General features: G+C 40.9%; 1 protein-coding gene across 7 annotated transcripts in view; it reads left to right on the forward strand.

Annotated features, from left to right (window-relative positions):
- The window catches only part of LOC111601805 (homeobox protein homothorax), a 107,548-nt gene that overhangs the window by 25,093 nt on the left and 63,556 nt on the right, over positions 1-18,899 (forward strand). For 6 of the 7 annotated variants that reach the window (XM_023318598.2, XM_023318592.2, XM_023318593.2 and 3 more), the window contains exon 6: positions 4,373-4,558. In XM_023318598.2, the coding sequence (XP_023174366.1) occupies positions 4,373-4,558 (186 nt within the window). Of the gene's footprint in view, positions 1-4,372; positions 4,559-6,393; positions 6,763-18,899 lie in introns of those variants that run through there. The other variant, XM_023318601.2, reaches the window with a different exon arrangement.

An 18,899-nucleotide genomic window follows, 5' to 3' on the forward strand; every position in this document is an offset into this window, starting at 1 on the left:
CAGAGTCTCGTTTTTTTCTTCTTTCGTTTTTCAATTAACTCTTAAGTAAGAAATTATGCAAAACATTATATAAAAGACGAAAAACAACAATAAGAACGCATGGCAGACGTTATAGGAATACGAAGCTGGGCCATTTGGGCAGAGAAACGTCTGTGTAGGCCCCACGGTAGTCATTTACAGTTATTGGGACCCTCTGGCACATAGCTAATGACACAATGACAAATACGAACAACGAAAGTCAATCAATGTGCAATTAGTGTTGGCCAATCTTAATTACCAACTGCAGCCAGCGCGCTTTCTATTGAAAGTAGTGCAGTAAGCCAAGTCAGTCAGCCAGCGAGACAGCCGGACAGAGGGACAGTCAGATCAGTCTGCCATTCAGCCAGCTGCAATTTGTTGCAAGCGGCACCCTGTATAACAAACAGAGGAGTAGTGAAGCGAACGAGGTCTTTATCATCATCACACAGCACAGAGCACCGAGCACAGAGCACAGAGCACAGAGCACAGCGAGCACAGCCCACGACAGGTTTTTGTTTTGTCATTTGTCACTCACACAGCTTGCGACACACACGAACCACGACACAGCCAACCAACAAGCAACAGCCAACAATCGGCACAAAGAACTGTAGCAACTTGTACAACAACAACAAAAATACAATTCATTTATATGCAGCCAACAAAATGCAGCGGGCGATTTTGGTGTATAAAATAAATAAAAACACAAAAAATAAAAAATAAAATAAGAAAAAATATAAAATACTTAAATAAAATGTGCGGGCTGACTGGCAAAAAGCTTCAATATATGCCTGTGTCTGTCTGTGTGTATTGTATCTGTATCTGTGCATATTTGTTGCTGCTGCTAAAAACAACACACAGAATCAGTTAAAAAGACGCTTCAAGACTTGTGTCTGTCAAAACTGGTTTGCCAGCCCCATTTGCCCAGTCCTCAGTTCCCATCCAGCACGGACAATTCTCGTCACAGAGTCACATGCAAAAAATACGAAAAAAAAAACACTCAACGACGACGGCGCATTGCAATTGACAAACAGACAGTGGGACAGTGGGACCGAGAGCCGGACGGACAGACAACACACGTTGGGTCAGTTGCACACACCCCGGCAGGGGGTAAGCAGTCGCAGCTTGGCGGCTGTACCGGTACTGGCACCGGCATGGGGGCTCTACTACGACTGCCACCAATACCTCTACGTACACGCCGAATTGGGGGCCTTGTTTTGATGGCTCGGCCAGTTTGGTGCTACAACACCAAACGACAAGCAACAGCTGTATTTTATTTTATTTTGTTTTTATTTTGGTGTGTTTTGTTTTTGTTTTTGGCTAAGCGAGACTTGAGATGCAAGCTGGACTTGAGATTTGATGGGGCAACACAAAAAAGAAAAAAATAAAATTAAATGTGTGGGTTCCATTTATTGGCATTTACACTAACTTAGCAAGACTAAAAGAATTTCGAATTTAACAGATGATATAATAACAAAAGGCCAAAGTGGCAAACATTGTTTATATATTGAAATGTTAGTTTGCATTCCTCTTTGAAGCACATTCGTAAACCTAACGTTTCTTCTTAGTTTTTGTATTGCTCTTTCAAGCACATTCGTAAGCGTTGCTTAGCTGAGTTTTCTGCGCTTAACGTAGCGTGCCTCTTGCATTCCTCTTTCAATCACATTCGTAAACGTTGCTGTCAGCTTATGCTAAAAGTAAAGTCTAGTAAGTCAATCTCCTGCAAAGCCTCAGCTCTCTGGCAGTTTTTATTTACTCTTTACGTGCTGTTCCTTAAGCGTGATTCACAGATAGATTTTCTAAACCTTCTATTGTTGACTTTTGCATTTATAAAACAGTTGATATTAATTCATGTTGGCAGAGCATTCGCAGTTCGCTGCATTTTTTTTTCAAAGTCAAATAACATTTCTATCTATTTACTTATTATTTTTTTTTCTGAATTAAAATATTTATTTTTGCCAGCCGCTTAGATTCAGTCTGTACTGTTTTGTTGCCAGTCGCCGCTATTGTTGTTGTTGCTGTTGCTTTTTTAATTACATTTCATTTAAATGTCAGCAGTGTTGTACATTTTTTGCCGCACGCTTGTTAAACAAAATGCAAAAAATAAAGACAGAGAGAGAGAAGAAAAAAAAACAAAATTAAACTTGTTGCTTGACTGGGACTGGGACTGGGGCAGAGACTGCCGGCTGGCATCGAGACTGGAGGCTGTGTCAGTTGGTCGGTTTCGTGTGAATCTCAGTCGGAGCTGGTCTAGTCGTCATCTCCGTATAGAACATTTAACGCTATCTATGAGCGGAAATCGAAAATTACCACTGCGCAGATTGGAGCGATTTACATTAGATTAGAGCGAAGCGAATGCAGGCAAAGTGCAATAGTTGTATGAGAGGGACAGAGGGGGTGGGGGCATGGTATGGAATGGTAAACAAAACTATACGCCCGGACGCATTGCGATCGTATCTCTGATAGAGGAAGCTGTAAAATGTAGCGAGGACGGGACTGTGAAAAGTTTTGCTTAACAGGATGTACAAATGACTGCAGCATTTACAATGCTTGCAACAAGCAACGCCCCCAGTGTGCTGCTGCTGTTGCTGCTGTTGCTGTGGGTCCCAGTTGTGAGTTGCTGCTGCTGTGCCCACCCAATGTGCAACAGCAGCAGCCAGTCAGAGCAACAGCAGCCGTCATAAATATCGCAATGAGCTGTTTAAATGTCACACACAACGCTGACAAATTAATCAAAAATTATCAGCGTCCAAGCATCGGCTGCAGCAGCAACAACATGCCACAAAGGGCTACGTCCCGGCCCAGGCCAGAGACAGGCAACTGAGCAACTGAGCAACTGAGCATAAAGCCGCATAAACATATCAATTTAGTAAGTATTTATGCCTTGTTGTTGCTGCTGCTGCTGCTGTTGCGCGCTGGCAACATGTTGCTGGCGTGCTAATTGCGCGCTTTATGTGCATTGTTATGGCAACTTTGACAGCTATACACATATGCAGCAACAAGATGTTGCTGCTGCAGTTGCTGTTACTGTTATCAGCAAGCAGTAACGACAAATTTGAGTCCTGTCATAAACCAGTTGCTGCTGCCAGTTTTTATCAGCGTCATATTTTTGGTGACAATAACATTGAACACAGCCGGCAGCAGCAGCATCTACAGCAGCCTGGAAACAAGTTTGGCAAGTTTTGGCAATGGGCAACAAGTTAATAGCCAGCCAGCCAGCCAGCCAGCCAGCTCGCCCGCCCGCCAGCAACTGTTAAAAAGAAAAAACAAAACGAGAGCCGCAGCAACAGCAGCGTTGCAAGAACACAGCAACAAGCAATTTGCATAAGCAACGCGCACTTTTTCGTAAATTAAATGCCTGCCCGTTTAAATGGAGCACCCTGTTGGTTGTTGCTGCTGCTGCTGCTGCTGCTACTCTGTCTGCTCGAGCCCAGCGCAATTAATTTCTTTTTAGCCGTGTCGGCGGCTGCATTCCTCTTTGGTGCACAGCCTTTTTGCATATTTGCATATGTGCTCCGCCTGACTCACACTCACTTTGGCCTTATCGCATTTGTTTTATCATACACACACACACATACACACAGTTTTTGGATGCAGCCAACAAATACAACAACAGCCGGGTTTTAAAAACGCATTTTGTTGGCCGTTTGCTGCTGCTGTTGCTGTTGCTGTTGCTGTTGCTGCTGACGCCAGCCAATGGTCTGTGTGTGTTGCACGTGCTGCTTGCTTAAAAGTGTGCCCTGCGGCTAAACCTGGCTGGCCAGCACTTCCTTTCTGACTCCAATGCTTTTGGCCAGCCAGCGCTCTATGCATATTTATGTGGCCGGGCTCGCATTTTTATCGCCTGCAAGCGCGTACACCTTCTAAGCTTAGCGGTGGCTGTTGCTGACGTTGTCTACGCCATTTTTGAGTGCCATCATCAACCATTTGCGTGGCCCGGCCCGAGTCCAGACCAGAGCCGGGCCTTGGATAACGCATAAAAAGCAATTTGCATGCCATTTGCAGCGGGAGAAAAGCAGGTTTTTGCCATATTGTTGTTGTTGGATGTTGCTGTTGGCATAAAGAATGCAATGGCGCTAAGTGTTTGCAGCTGTCTCTGTCGCTCAAGTCGAATGCTTTATAAACTAACTGAATGCCTAATGAAGTCCCGATTGTGGAATATGAAAACGTATTGCTAAGTCCGATTAGATTAAGTATTATATTTATGCATATTATCTTTATATAACTGTCAACTATACTATAACTATATATATGTATATGTATATGTATTTGTATTCACATTCGTCTTGGCATCGCACTTCTCACACAACAATCTCTTTCTCTCTCTCACTCACTTTTTGCGGGTTTCTCTTTGCAGGTGCATGAACTATGCGATAATTTCTGTCATCGATATATCTCATGCTTAAAGGGTAAAATGCCAATAGATTTAGTGATTGACGAACGGGACACCACCAAACCACCAGAATTAGGTTCAGCAAATGGTGAAGGAAGAAGTAATGCCGATTCAACATCGCACACCGATGGAGCTAGTACACCAGACGTTGTGAGTACCCCCTTCGCGGGAGCACATGGTCCTATATTGGCGAGCTACAATGCGGTGGTGCACCCATGTTCGTAGTACGATAACGACCTTCTTGCAAAAACGAAGCGGGTGCTCACAATGCCCTGGGATTAAATGAATCAATAATAATAACCAAAAATAAGAATGTTGCGAAACTGCATAAGAAATTAAGTAAAATTAATTAACTTTGCAAAACTACAACAAAAGTCCACAATAATCTCAATTGATTATTTGATGATCATAATAACAATAATATAAATATTGATGAATAAATCCAATCAAAAAACGCAGAAGAAGTTGTACGTAATTATGAACAAGAACAAGAACACACACACATTGTAAATTAGTCAAGTGAATTAAACAACAACAACTACTACAACAAAAAAAACAGTACAAGAGAGCAAATAATAAAATGAGAAAAGAACTAAGCAAATTTCTAACGAGAGCAATTGCAGCAATATCAGCAACGACAACGACAACGTCAAAGTCAACAACAACAACGACAACTTTAGCAATAGCAACAACGGCAATGGCCACGCAACAGCAACAACAACAACAATTGCAAGGAAATAACGTTAGCGGCCAAAACAACGACGATGACAACAATGACGACAACAATACCGACCACAACAACAACAACAACACGTTGACAACATACCACACCACGACTCAATGAACAACAATAACTACAAACGAGCTTCCAAGCGGCCGCTAAGCGAGGATCTTCGCCCATCCCTATACAATGACAGCTGATGCTGCTGCTGCTGCTGCTGTTGTTGCTGCTGTTGCTGCTGTGCATTGCTGTTGGCCGTTGACTGTTGGCAACTGTCGCCGCTGCTGCTGCTACTGCTGCTGCTGCTGATGCTTTGGCCGTTAGAGTTTGTCTGTTTTTGTACAGTAAAATGAGAGCCATAAATTTAAGTTTAAAAACAAAAACAAAAACAAAACAAGCAAAAAGTAAAAACAAAGAGTAATGCAAAACATAAGTCATGTTATTTATTTTTGTGCTCTCCTCGCAGAGGCAAAAATAGAATACATTCAACTTGTAAATTACTTAAAACGAAAAAGAAGAAGAAGAAGATACAGCAACTGAGCAACAATAATTAGCGCAAAAAACCATTTGCTTAATTTGTAAAAAGTACCAACAACTAAAGAAAAACTATGCAAAAGAGAGAAAAAAGAAAAGAGAAAAATAAGTAAAAGTTCCAGTCCTTCGTTTTTGCAAGAGGCCCATATAGCTCGCCAATATATTATTAATTATTATTAAAAACATTTAACAACTTTTTATTATTTTCACTACTTAACAACACAAAAAATTAAACTACAAAACAAAAAAAAAAAAACTAAAAATTATTATATTACAAGAAAGTTTACTAACCCAAAACTAACCAATTTTAACAATTTACATATGCACATAACTCTATATATAGACATATATATAGAAACTATATACGTATAAATGCATATATATGTATGTATATATATATATATGTATATATTATATATAAATATGATATAAAAGCTAGCCTAATATGCATAGCCCTGACTATGCGGGGCAGCGTTTGCCCGGGTTCAGTCAGTCGGCAGCCGCGGCTGCGTCGATAACTTCCGATAGACGTGTTATCGTTTTGAGTTCGTAAACTTGTAAATATCGCCTTCGAACCCCTCCACAAACCAAACACAGACAGACATACATACTTAGTTACAGTAACAGATGCACACAATATCAACTATATTTGATCTACTATTATATCTAAAGCCCATTTCTCTATATTACAACTCTGGTGCCAAATTTCTATTTTGGAACCTTAACACAGCCCCACACCCAAGACTTTGCGCCGCTGGAAGAAACCTATGCCAGTTATCGCATCAAGCACGAAGCGGACTTTTAATTCGCTAAGCGTGTCTCTGTGTGTGCGTGTGTGTGTGCGTGTGCGTGTGCGAGTGCGTGTGTGTGCGTGCAGGCGTGCGCGCGTGTATAAGAGTGTGCGTGTGTGTCTGGGTGGGTGTCGCAACAGAGAGCCCAAGGAATACCTTACGTTATTTGGTCAACTCAGAAAGCATAACCCTAGCTACGAGCAAACTTAAGAAACTAAACTATAATAAATTATAACTTAAGCATGTAGTTGTACGAAAGCCTAGGCTGCTTACAAGTCAAAAACAAAAACAAACACAGAAAAAAAAAACAAAATATTCATAATGAAAGAAAAGTTTATTCCCCTTTTGTTTGGCTTTTCACTATTATTTACTTCAGCAACGAGTATACGATTTTTCAATACGTCCTTTTTCGAGGTGTTTTACAACACTGGAAGAACTTGCCAAAAAAAAAAAAAAAAAAAACAGACAAAATGAAAAGAAAAGAAATTTATAATCTTTATTTTTGTTAGATTTGTTTTTAATTTCTGTTTCATTTATAAGTCTTATTTCAATGCGTTCTTAATGAGAATGGAGAACCAAGTGCAACTCATATACGTAAACAAAAAGATGAAGAAACAACATGAAATCAACCTGAGTTCAAATGCAAAGTATACGAATAAAACATAAAGTAAAACATATGTTTTCCTATTGTTTAAAAAGTTTAACAAAACAAATACCAGATTAATGTTAATTTAATTAATTGAGAATTGAAACGCGCATATACGATGACATTATAAATGAGCTAGAAACCGTGCGAACTAAATATACGTAATGAACGGGATACTGTTTAGGTTATAATTCAAGATCAGTAAAAAGAGAAGAGAAAAGAAAACAAAAATGAAGAACTTTAAGCATTTACTAAGCGAAATTTTTAACTATACAAGTAAATACGTAAATGCTAAACGCGATACTATTATATAAAAGTAAATGTAATTATTAATTAATATGGAAAATATGGCATACGTCAGTCGGGACGTAGCCACGTATATAGCGACAGTGCAGCTTCTGGTGCTCAAAATCACAGCAGTTAAGAGATGGAATAAGATAATCCCATTGTACTACTATCCCAATCATACTTGCAACTATGTTAGACTATGCCTAATCCCCATAGGCGTTCAGCAACTGCATTGGCGTCCTATCTACCCCTACCCCTCTCTACCCTTCCCCCATCAACTCTATGTATACTATAGCGGTTTAACTTAATGTACGTTATATAGTTCTTAGTGTCCGTAACGGAAGGCTACGTATTATTAGGTATGCTAAGCTAAACTAAAACTAAAGCTAAACTCTACGTTTACCCTAAAACTAATTTCCAAATGAACTCTTCCCAGCTCTAGGCACTTTCTCTATCGCTATATTCTCCTACCTTTTGAGTTAATGCATACTAAAAATAAATCTACCAAACATTGTACTTAATGGAACTGCACCCGGTTGCAGTCCAGCTATATGGGCAGTCATTTGTATACTTACACTTTACGAGTAGACTATAAACCAACTGGTTTATTAGCGAAAGAAACAAACCAACAAATAAAACAAAAAAAAAACTGAGAATATGTCAAAGCTTTTGTACTATTTTTTCAACTTAAGAATAAACAAAAAAAATAAAATCTTGCAATAATAAATTTGCAAGTCAAAAAAGAAAAAAAAAATACAAAAAAAATCCAACACAATATAATAATTAATAAATAAAAATAGTTGTTGTACTTTGTCTCTTAAAACTTAAAGAAAAAATAACAAAAACAAATAAAAACAAAAACCATACGAAGTGAATACAAGCTGTAATTATAATATAATTTTAGCATAAATCTGTGGCCAAGCGATCTTAGTTGCTTTTTAGTTGAAAGAAAACAAAAAATAATAATTAATATACAAACAAAAATATATACTATATATATTTATAAATATATATAAACTGTTGCAAGAGTGGCTGCAACAAATTGTTTCCTATGATTTTTGCGGGCTTTTGCATTTTGTTGAACACTTTGTTTAATGCTTTTGTTCTTACAATTAGTTTTTTGAGTATTGAACGTTTTGCAAACAAAGCGAACATTTTTTATTGTTGTCATGTAAAAAATAAAAACAAAAAAAAAAAAACAAACAAAATACAAAACTGAAACTGAAATACGTAATTGCTTTAGGTGATATTTTATAAAAATATAACACAAGTAAATATAAAATATGAATGATAAAAACAAATTAACGCAAACAAACATATACGTAAATATATATATTTTAAAAATAATTGAGATGCTTTTTGCTTTTATTTTTGAAATATATGTATATAAATATACATAACATTAGTTTTTTTTTTGTGTGTGTCTAATTGCATAAATTCTTATTATTGTTTTACGAAACAAATTTTATTTAGTTTTTAGCAAAATTGTAAAATGAGAAACACGATACGAAAACTTATGGTAATGATCTAGCAGAGAAGAAAACGCAATCAAAAACTAAACGAAAACAAAAACTTATATATGAAAAAAAAACAAACAAGCAGCAACTTCTATACGATATACGAATACATTTTAATGTAATATTTTTAATTATTTATATGTATACTAATAATATAATTAAAAGAAAAACAAAAATTAAAACTGAAAAATGAAAAAGAATTAAGAAACAACAACTACAGAGTAACGTTTAAAGAGTTAGCCAATAAATATATGAAAAAAGTATATTTGAAAAGTAAACACAATGTTTTTTTTCACTTACGAAGCGAGGCTAGTTTGTAAGACAACGACATTTAGCTGGCCCATGAACTGGATATCGCAGAGCCCACAGATACGATCAACTGGAGCAGCCGGCACTACCTCCACTTATGGCAATGGACAGACACTTGAGAGATGCTTTAACAGTTGATATTTTTTACTTTCAGCAACAGCGCTCTCTCGTTTCGTTCTCTATATGCATAATCTTTGGGTCAACAGCTCAATCATAGCTTTAAGCGTAACTCTTAAGTGCGTCAAGTGTGTAAAACGTTCGCGAATTTTGTGACTTTCAACGCAGGACTCGCAGGAAACTTATCCTGCTATCAGTGCATGTAAATCGAGAAGCCCTCTCGTATTTTTATTAATAAGCATTTGTCCCCCCTCCAAACACATAAAGTTTATTGAGCCAATGGCCGCTGGCACGTGTAAGCCGCTTAGGGCAGACGTCGCTTTAGCGTCGACGCCCCCGCCTCAGCTCAAGTGTCAACTGCAGTGCACAGCAGTTGCAGTTAAAGATCTGCGAACTGCCCCTGGCTCGGGTGCCTGTGCCCTGCATGTGTCGCCTGATCTGCGGCGGTTGGGCTTTGTGCGTGTGCTGCGCCTGAAACTTGAGCGTCGACCTGGCCCCGATCGAATTGCCTGGCAGCTGTGCGAGCCTGAAACTGAGCAACGACAACGGCAACGTCAACGGCCACAGCAACGGCAACGGGACTGGGTCTGAGCTCGGGCTCGGGCTCGGGCTCGTGTACGACTTGTGGAAAACACCTTAAATGACTTTTTTTTGTTGCTGTGCTGCAGCCCCGGCCAGCTTGGAGGCTCTGCGTGTTAGATGATTTCGTTCTGTTAATGGTAGCTACATGTAATTTGGCATTTTGCGTGATTGCCAGGGGCGTGTTGGCTGTTAGACATCGTTTCTTTTTTTCTTCTCTTTTTATTTTTTTGAATACTTATTTGTTGGGCATTTTCCACTTAAGCGAGAGGCAAGGCAAAAGAAAATGCTTTGTGCTGGCTGCATTTGTATTAATTTCTACAGCAACGCCCCATACAATTTTCCAGTTGGTTTCGAAAGACCTATAATTTTATAGGCATTAAGTCAAAAAGTCGAACTGGTTTTGGGTGTCTGTTTGTCTGGCCTGGTTGGATGGTCGAATGGTCGGATGGCCGTCGAGGCAAACAAAGAAAAAAAGGATGCTTGCCAGGCTCATTAGCCGCGCTCTCACCTGAGTAATACGAATACGAGTTAGCTGCTTGGATCTCCACTTTTTTGTGGCTTTGTGCTGCTTGGCCAAGCGTCATACTGTCTGTGACTCTAACCGCAGGCGACTGTCCGAAATTTGTGCATTCATTTGTGAATAAAACGCAGCCGATGTTCGACTCCAAGTCCAAGTCCAAGCCAAGTCCACGTCCAAGGCTAAGGCTACAATTAATAAGCCAACAAAGCCCTACAAATGCCGCCGTGATGGCTCAACAAAGACGTTGCCCAAAACTCAAAACTCACAGCTGAAAACCCAAACTCAAACCCCAGCCCAAAGCAGCGTTTGCATCAATGCTTAAGCCTCGGCTCGGCTCAATGTGCAGCGGATCGAGTGTGTGACAAGGCGACTTGTGACGAGCGGCGATCCACTTTTATTATGTATGAAGTGTCGCGTCTTCAGGAATTTCTGCCAACCAGCAAAAAGCCCAAAAACCCAACCAGCCAAAAAGCTAAGGCTTAAAAGCCAACGGCCCAAAACAAAGCGGCATCACATGAATCGCTGACCCAGACGCAGGCGCAGACCGAGCAGACAGGGCGTGGGGAGTGTGCAGAGCAACCGCAAAAATGTCATCACTGTTAATGTTTCAATGCAGTTGCCAATGTGCTCGACAAGTTTTTAGCTTCGGCTCATCTTGTTTTGTTTCATTTTCTTTCATTTCATATATATATATATATGTTTTTTGTTGGCTTGCTCTGCTTCTGCTGTTGGGTTTCAGGTCGCGTTCAATACAAAACTTTCAGCAATTTTTGTCGCACTGACGATTTTCGATTGCCCAGGGAATTGTCCAAAGTCCAAAAGCGTTGAATGCGATACCTTCAGCCACTGGCGTGAACAGACATGCCAAAGTGACGATGACGACGGTTCCATTCATTGATCAGTGGGCAAGGAAATTCGGATTAGATGACTCCCTCACTCTCTCACTCTAGACTAGCAGGCATTCATACTAAAAAGCCCTTCTTTAAGTCAAAATGTACCTAACATGTGATTTTCCCTTTAGTTTTAGCTTAATCTCTGCAAAATGTTTCATTCATAGATGCTTCGTACACGTACTTAATAACCCAGACCCGCATGCTTTCGCTTTCCTGGAATTCTATCCATAAAATTCAATCAGTAACAGCAAAACGAAAAAGGCACAAAAAATGCTTGGCAAATAATGAAATCTTAATGAATTTTTTGTTGCTGCCATTTCGTGTATACATGAATGTTTTTCCTGTTTTATTTTTGTTTTCTGATCTGTCTATGGCTCAGTCAAGTGTTGCTTCAAACGGCAGCCGCCGCTTCGAAAGCTCGCAATCTCAACGCTAAGTTTTTGTTGTTATATTGAGTGCCCGTCTATATATATAAATAAGTGTGTGTGTGTGTGTATTTATCGATACATCTACCTGATTGTGTCAACCTTTTGGCTTAGCCACAAAAGTATCATTGCGCATCGTCTTTAGTTTTTTTAAAAGTATTTTTAATATATAGAAACATTTTTTTCCAATTTGCCAGCGCAAATTCAATGGAAATTTATGCCGTAAAACTGCCGCAAAAAGCGCGAAGATACCCAAAATAGCTGAGCCGGTCTCAGAGTCTGAATTGGCTCTCGTGTCTTTGTGTTGGGCTTGAAAACATTTTTTCCACTGAAAGACCCAGTTTTTGGTTTTATTTTGCGAAATATTTTTTCTGCTGTGCTCGGCAAAGCTGCAAATCGGTTTAAAAGCTTACAAATTATACAAAGTCCGATGCGTCGCTTACGCTTGGGTCATTAGGCAAATGCAGGCGGGCGCTTAGCGCACATTAGCCGATGAGGCTTTGCCCTGCACAATGTGCTCCACGCTGTTGCCCGATGGGAAGCCGTACTGCGGGGCGTTGGCCAAGCCGAGTGAATGCGCCTGGGCTGTGCCTGTGCCTGCACAATTACCGTTAATTACCTGAGCTGTAGCTGCACTTTGCACCGCAAAAGCAATTGAAGTCAACTCAAATATCAAAAGGACGATTTACGCTTGTTTCAAACTCGATTAGCCAGCCAAGCGACCCGCGCACCACACAGCGCCTTTGACCATTTGAAGTGCCTTTCAATTATCATCGATGCACGGGCACGCAAGTGGATTTGTGTGGCACGAGAGTTGGGTCCGTGCTGGGTCGCGACCACAAGGGAAGGGTTTGGTCATCGGCAACGGCTACAGCTTAAGGTTCAGCACTTAAGCCCGCTTAGCTTGTATTGGCCACTTGTAAATTGTAATTTAATCCGCCTAAACGGGAACTTAACTATCCCGCACAGGCGAAACTAAAAGCGTTTCCTCAATAGGGTTAAATATCAAAGGGCCCTAACCCTTCGCTGACCGTTGGTAATTGAATTTCTCATGTATCTTCTGCATTTTCAATATTTAATGCGGCGCTCATTCGGCATTCGACAATTGACATTCCGACTTTTGATTGATTTTGCTTGTGGCCAGAGTCCGTTGCCAGTTGCCAGTTGCCAGTTGCCATTTGCCATTTGCGATTTGCGATTTGGCGCATACTTTGCTTGCTCGCATTTATGTCTACATCAGCTAATTTTCTGACACACACAGCCATATATGTATATATATATATACTTAGTCACACAATCCCCCCATCATAGAGCACATAAATCACTTGCACTTAAATCCGCTGCTGGCGACGTCTCAGTGTCTGTCTGCTGGCCATTAGGGCTGCCAAAGAGATCTTGTGCCCCCACCTAGCCCAGTTGAATCCTTGTATGCGGGGTTGCTTTGTTTGTTGTGCTGGCATTTCTATTGGCCCGGAAGCAGTGCGGCCAACATCTACAAAATAGTCAGCCAAAAGTTTGCCCACTCTGCTGCCCGCATTCCGCTTAAGACTCGGCCTCTTAGTCAGCCTCGACAGCCTGCTGCCTGGCAATTTTTATTGCCTTTTTGTGCTTTATTTCCTGCGCACTATTTGCCGCTTATGGGCCTCGGATTGCAGATTGGGTTTTAGTGGCGTGTGGGAGAATGGGGAGTGGGGGCGGCGCTTGCTCATTGGGGGCTTTATGCCTCAATGGCGCGCCGAGCATTAGATAATGGTGTTCCTGCTTATTGCTTACACTGACTTTTCTCCCTCTAACGCATTGTGTGTCCCTCGCTGGGATTTTCTATAATTTGCAGGCAGCTTAGCAAAAATGCCAACGAAAAAACTGGCTAAAATAATTTATTGCATATTTAATAGCGCACGTGCCGGTGTCCGAGCCAAACATGGAGCAAAGGACACGGCTTTCAAAGCCAAACAACATGTCGACCTAGTTACGAAATTATATGATCGATAATAAGAGGAAATATTCAATTTAATCTAATTGATTCCAAATTGAAATGAACCTTCAAAACTTTTTTATTCAATATTGAAAACTTTCAGTACGTTTGACAATTCGTATTAGATTTTGAAATTAATTAAGACAATATTCCCCCAATTTGTGAGTAACTTTCTGTCAGCTGTTGTTTCTGTTGAGCTAGCACGAAAGAGTTTTGTATCTAGAGAGCCGCAAGACTCGTTATGAGTGCTGCCATTAGACCTGCCCATATTGACACATTTTGGCAATTCCCCCGGCCAAAAGGCAGAAATTCTATTAGGCAAACGCCCGCCAAATGCCGCATAAATCTCTAAGCTACTTTTCTTTGACGCACTTTACTCTTAGCTCCGGCTTCCAGCACAGGCAATTCCCATTTGGGCGTCTTCATATGCCCTGCATATGCCCTGCATTATGGGCATAAATAAAAATGCTTGTCGAACTGCCGCCACCGCCACCGCCGACGCCGTCTGCTAATAAATGAAATATGACGCTGAGGCATGGGCATGGGTATGGGCATGGGGATGGTGATGGGCTACCCTCGTTTACCTTCAACTTGGCTCTGGTTCTCGCATTGTCGTAGCTCCTGTTTATTGCGCTTGGCCTCCTTCCGACTGCCAGCCATTACAATTTGAAGTATTCCATAGGATCGTATTGTCGCAGCCGATGCTACTTCCGTCGGGGCGACACAATTTTCTATTTTTGGCAAATTATTTTTCTGTGTCGTATTGGATTTCCGAGCTGAGCTCAGTTCGGCTCAGCCTTGGGTGGGCTTGGGGTTCCGGTTTTGGTATGCGCGGTGCGAAAACAAAATTGACGTCAATTACGCAATGCACACAGGGCGGGCGCGCGAGCAGCAAAGTTACCCGCAGACACCCAAGCCGGAGCTCAGAGCCCAGCCCAACCCACGGAGCCAACCAGTTGCCACCAGGCCAGAGACCGCACCCCAGTACGTACTTGCATGCCAATGCTTCACTAATCCGCTTCGGGGATTTTGGGAATACGCGTAGCATACTTTTTGGGGTTTTAAGCGCGACGCGTCAGATGCTCTCAAGTTCGGCTGTTGTTGTAAGCTTGCTGCTGCCGTTGTTGTTGTTGTTGTTAAAGTTGTTGTTGTTATTATTTCTGTATTCGCACCCCAACCAACTCTCAGCTGCTGCTGCTGCTGCTGCGTGGTGCTAATTAACGCATTAAATCATATTAATGTCGCCAAATGTTTCAAAGTCAGTCGCCATAGCAACATTTCCCTTTTCCTCCCCCTCTCTCTCTCTCCCTCTCTCTCTCTTTCTCTCTCTCCGTCTGCTGCTTTGCATACTTATTGGCTGCTCAGATGCTGAGGCCTGTCAATAAGCCGGCATAAATTGCGACTAATGCTGATGCAGCTGTTGATGCCGCTGCTGCTGATGCAGAAAAATCACAAATTAATTAAAGAGCTGCTGGCTACGTTTGACTGGTTAATAAAACTTATATAATAATTGTTAATAAACTGAACAATTTTATGGGTTTTCAAATTAGTTTGTCATGCCTTCTGCAAGTCGCAGTCGTAGAGGCAGTCGCTGTCTGGCTCTCATATGTTGTTGTTGCATGTTGCTTGTTGCATGCAACATGAACGCAGCAGCAGCAGCAGCAGCGCATCACTGACTGGCTGCCATGCCATGCCGTGTTGTCAACTATTTCTTCGGTTCATAAAAATTGTTATTAATTGGCACTTAAATGCTCAAACGCAAAAGTTGAGAGACGTCGTCCGAGACGGCGTCGCACTTTTTTGCCGTTGATGCTGTGCCTCTTGTTGCTGCATGTTGCTGTTGTTGCTGGTGCAGTGGTTCTTGTTGTTGCTGTTGTTGTCGAGCGTGTTGTGAAATTTAAGCTTTTTAGCAGTTGTTGCTGTTGCCGTTCGTTGCATGTTAACCTTTGCCTCGCTTGTAATGAATGCAACTGCAGACGTCGACTGGAGGAGAGCCGAAAGCAGGGTGTTTGACAGGAAACGGCAACGGCAACAACAACAGCAGCAGATGGAGACTTACTTTAAGCTTTCATATAAATTTCTTTACTTCATGGCACTTGTTTAAAGTCCATTTGGGCACTGCGTGAGTGTTTATTGAATGTATCTTTCGGTGTTGGCGTGAAAGTTGCAAGCACAAGCAGGAGGCGAGAGCTGTAAAAGAAAAGATCGCATACACAACTTGAAGCATTCTGACAGAGACAAAGATCTAGCACTGCACTAACTGCCGCACTGATTGCTGCCTACATAGCGAGTCTGTCTTAATAGGATATTACAATCAACTGAAATAACTTGTATTAATACTCCGATAACGTAAGCTAAAGACTGAAGCATAACTGAGTAAAATGGGAAAATAACAGGGGAACTTAAAGCAATAACAATTCAAAGTTAATATTAAACCCATTGCAAGTGGCCCATCAGGGCTTAATGGGTTTGTGAAGATGTATTTAACAGGCAGAAGCAGCCGTGGCAGAGTCCATAAAGTATATTTATTCTCGATCAAGATGACGAGCTGAGGGTATCTAACCAGAAAACTGATGAGGTTAGTGAAGTTTGAAATGTATAATCGAACCTCGTTATCATGCTCTGAAAATTTGATTAATAGAGTCCATCTCGTAGAAAAGTTACTCAACAATAAAATTCCCATACGCAGTAAGGCGGAGGGCGTGCTAATGCGTGAGTGTGTATGTGGGTGTGCATGTGGCCTCTGCGCAGGTTTCAGGGTAACTGCTAGTCGAACAGTCTCGACTAGAATAATTGAACTTGTTATTTTATACTATTTAACTGCGAGCTATTGACTGAATCACACAACTGTGCTTCTACTCAACCTTTAATAAATAATTGTTAATAATTTTAAGCTATATTCCATTCTCTCTTAAAATAATAAATATATAAATATAATATATATTAAAATATTATATATGTATTATAAGAACAAATCTCATCTGCTTTACATCTAACGAATCATTATTCTTACATTTAAAGATGAAGTTTATTTTGAGTTGATATTCTCTGGTACGATTATAATATATAGTAAATCTTTTCATATTAAATACAAAATTATTATTGTTATTCAATATATTATATATTATATATTATATATTATATATTATATATTATATATTATATATTATATATTATATATTATATATTATATATTATATATTATATATTATATATTATATATATCTTAATATATGTTTACTAATCTTAAGACTTAAACGGTTTTAAATTAATGTATCGATATACTATAGAAATATTTCAGTTGACGTGTTTCAGGCTTCATCTTAAATTTACCTTAACATATGAGAACCCAGGTTATTTCTCTGAGTGTATTGAGATTCTTTTGTACATTGTAGTTAAGCTCGTAGCCTGGTCAATTTATGACTGCTAAAGTTGCGGCTCAGAGTTAAGAAGCATTTAGTTCGCTTTGCGGCAATCAGTCGACACGAGCTAAAGTGCCTTATCATTGCCACACACATGTATTCCGTTTTATTTTAAATTCGACTCGCCAGGCACTCGCTCCCCCGCACAGCCTTAGGCTAACTGGTTAACTGGCTGTCGTTGCTGCTGCTGCTGCTGCTGCTGCTGCAGCCATTAAAGAAATTAATAAAACGCCATAAAACGACAATAAAATACAGCTTCATACATATGAAATCAAGCAAAGCGAAAAGCTTATTAACTTTTGTTAAACATTTATTATGATTTTTTCTTACTTTTTTTTATCATTCAGCTGTGCTGCGAATGCGAATTGCAATTTTAAGCAGCAGCAATAATAACAGCAGCAACGGCAAAAGCAACGGCAACGACGTTAATTAAAATTAAAAAAAATGTGCAAAAGAACACCTTGAAAATATAATTTTGTTATTTGCGCGCCACACAGCGGCAGCCGCCGCCCCCAAAGGCCCCGCCACAGCCGCCCCACAAGCATTCGTATTCATAAATACAACAAAGAGCCAAAGAGCCAAAGAGCTGGACGCTGGAAGCTGAACGCTGAACGCTGGACACAGTTGCTGGTCCGTTGCCATTTTTGGATGACCGACCGCTGTGCACGGGCTGAGAGTCCGCGCCCCAGTCAGAGTGTAAATGATATATGTGGGCAGGCGGGCGATCAGCGCGGCGGGGCGGGGCGGGGCTGTATTGAAGTTGCACTCGCAATCGCCGTCGCAGTCGCAGTCGCAGTTGTTGTCTTGTCTGTCATTTGGAGGCATACAAGCCACACCACATGCACGGCCAGCAGAGCCAGGCCCAGGCTGAGCCCAGCTCGGACTCAGGCCAAGTGCAAATGACTTATAAGAATTTAATATTTAACAACACAAATCAATTCAAAAATCATCAGAGACCGGGGCACAAAAACTCATTTGGTGCAGTCGCTGTTTGGGATTCCGGGGTTTTGGGACCGATGCGAGCACCTGGAACCCATGCCGGTGCCCCGACCAGACAAAGTCTCATTTCATTTCGATGTTATTCGCTTTTCGGTATCACTGCGCAAAGGTAACGAAAATGAAACTTTTACGTTAAGGAAACGATGCCGAGCAGACAATGTAGAGATGACGATGACCGGGACCAGAGGCTGTGGCTCTGGCTGTGGCAGCGACCAGGCCCAAAGTCGTTAACATGAAGCGTTTCGTGGTGGTCGGTGTTGCTGCTGCTGCTGCAGCTGCTGTTGTTGTTGTTGTTGCAGCCTTTTTGTGGTCAGAGCAAAAATTATGAAAATCAAAAAGTTTTTGGCCCTGGGTCTTTGTATGATTTCTCAGAGCCTCTTTCACTCATTCACTCAAAGCTTTACTTGTATTTCGCCTCTTCTTCCTTTCCTTTTTTTTATATTTTTTGATTACTTTTATTTATATTTATTTTTAGTGCGCCCAAAAACTTCGGCTCCTTGTCGTTGCTGTTGCTGTTGCTGTTGCTGTTGCGCACAAGGTTATATGAAACATACAACAGACATAAAATTAAATCTGAAAAACCCAGAGACAGCTAGAGAGCGGGAGGGCGAGGGGGAGAGTGAGTGAGCGAGAGAAGTAACAAAAGATGCATTCTGCATTCAGCATCTCCCGCTGTGCCGTAAAGCCATTTCGATGTCGAGCCTATAGCAGAGACAATGCAATTCGGTCAAAAAATCACGAGAAATAAATGT

The sequence above is a fragment of the Drosophila hydei genome, unplaced genomic scaffold (assembly GCF_003285905.1).
Source record: "Drosophila hydei strain 15085-1641.00,03,60 unplaced genomic scaffold, DhydRS2 tig00008137-arrow-arrow-pilon, whole genome shotgun sequence".
Taxonomy (NCBI): domain Eukaryota; kingdom Metazoa; phylum Arthropoda; class Insecta; order Diptera; family Drosophilidae; genus Drosophila; species Drosophila hydei.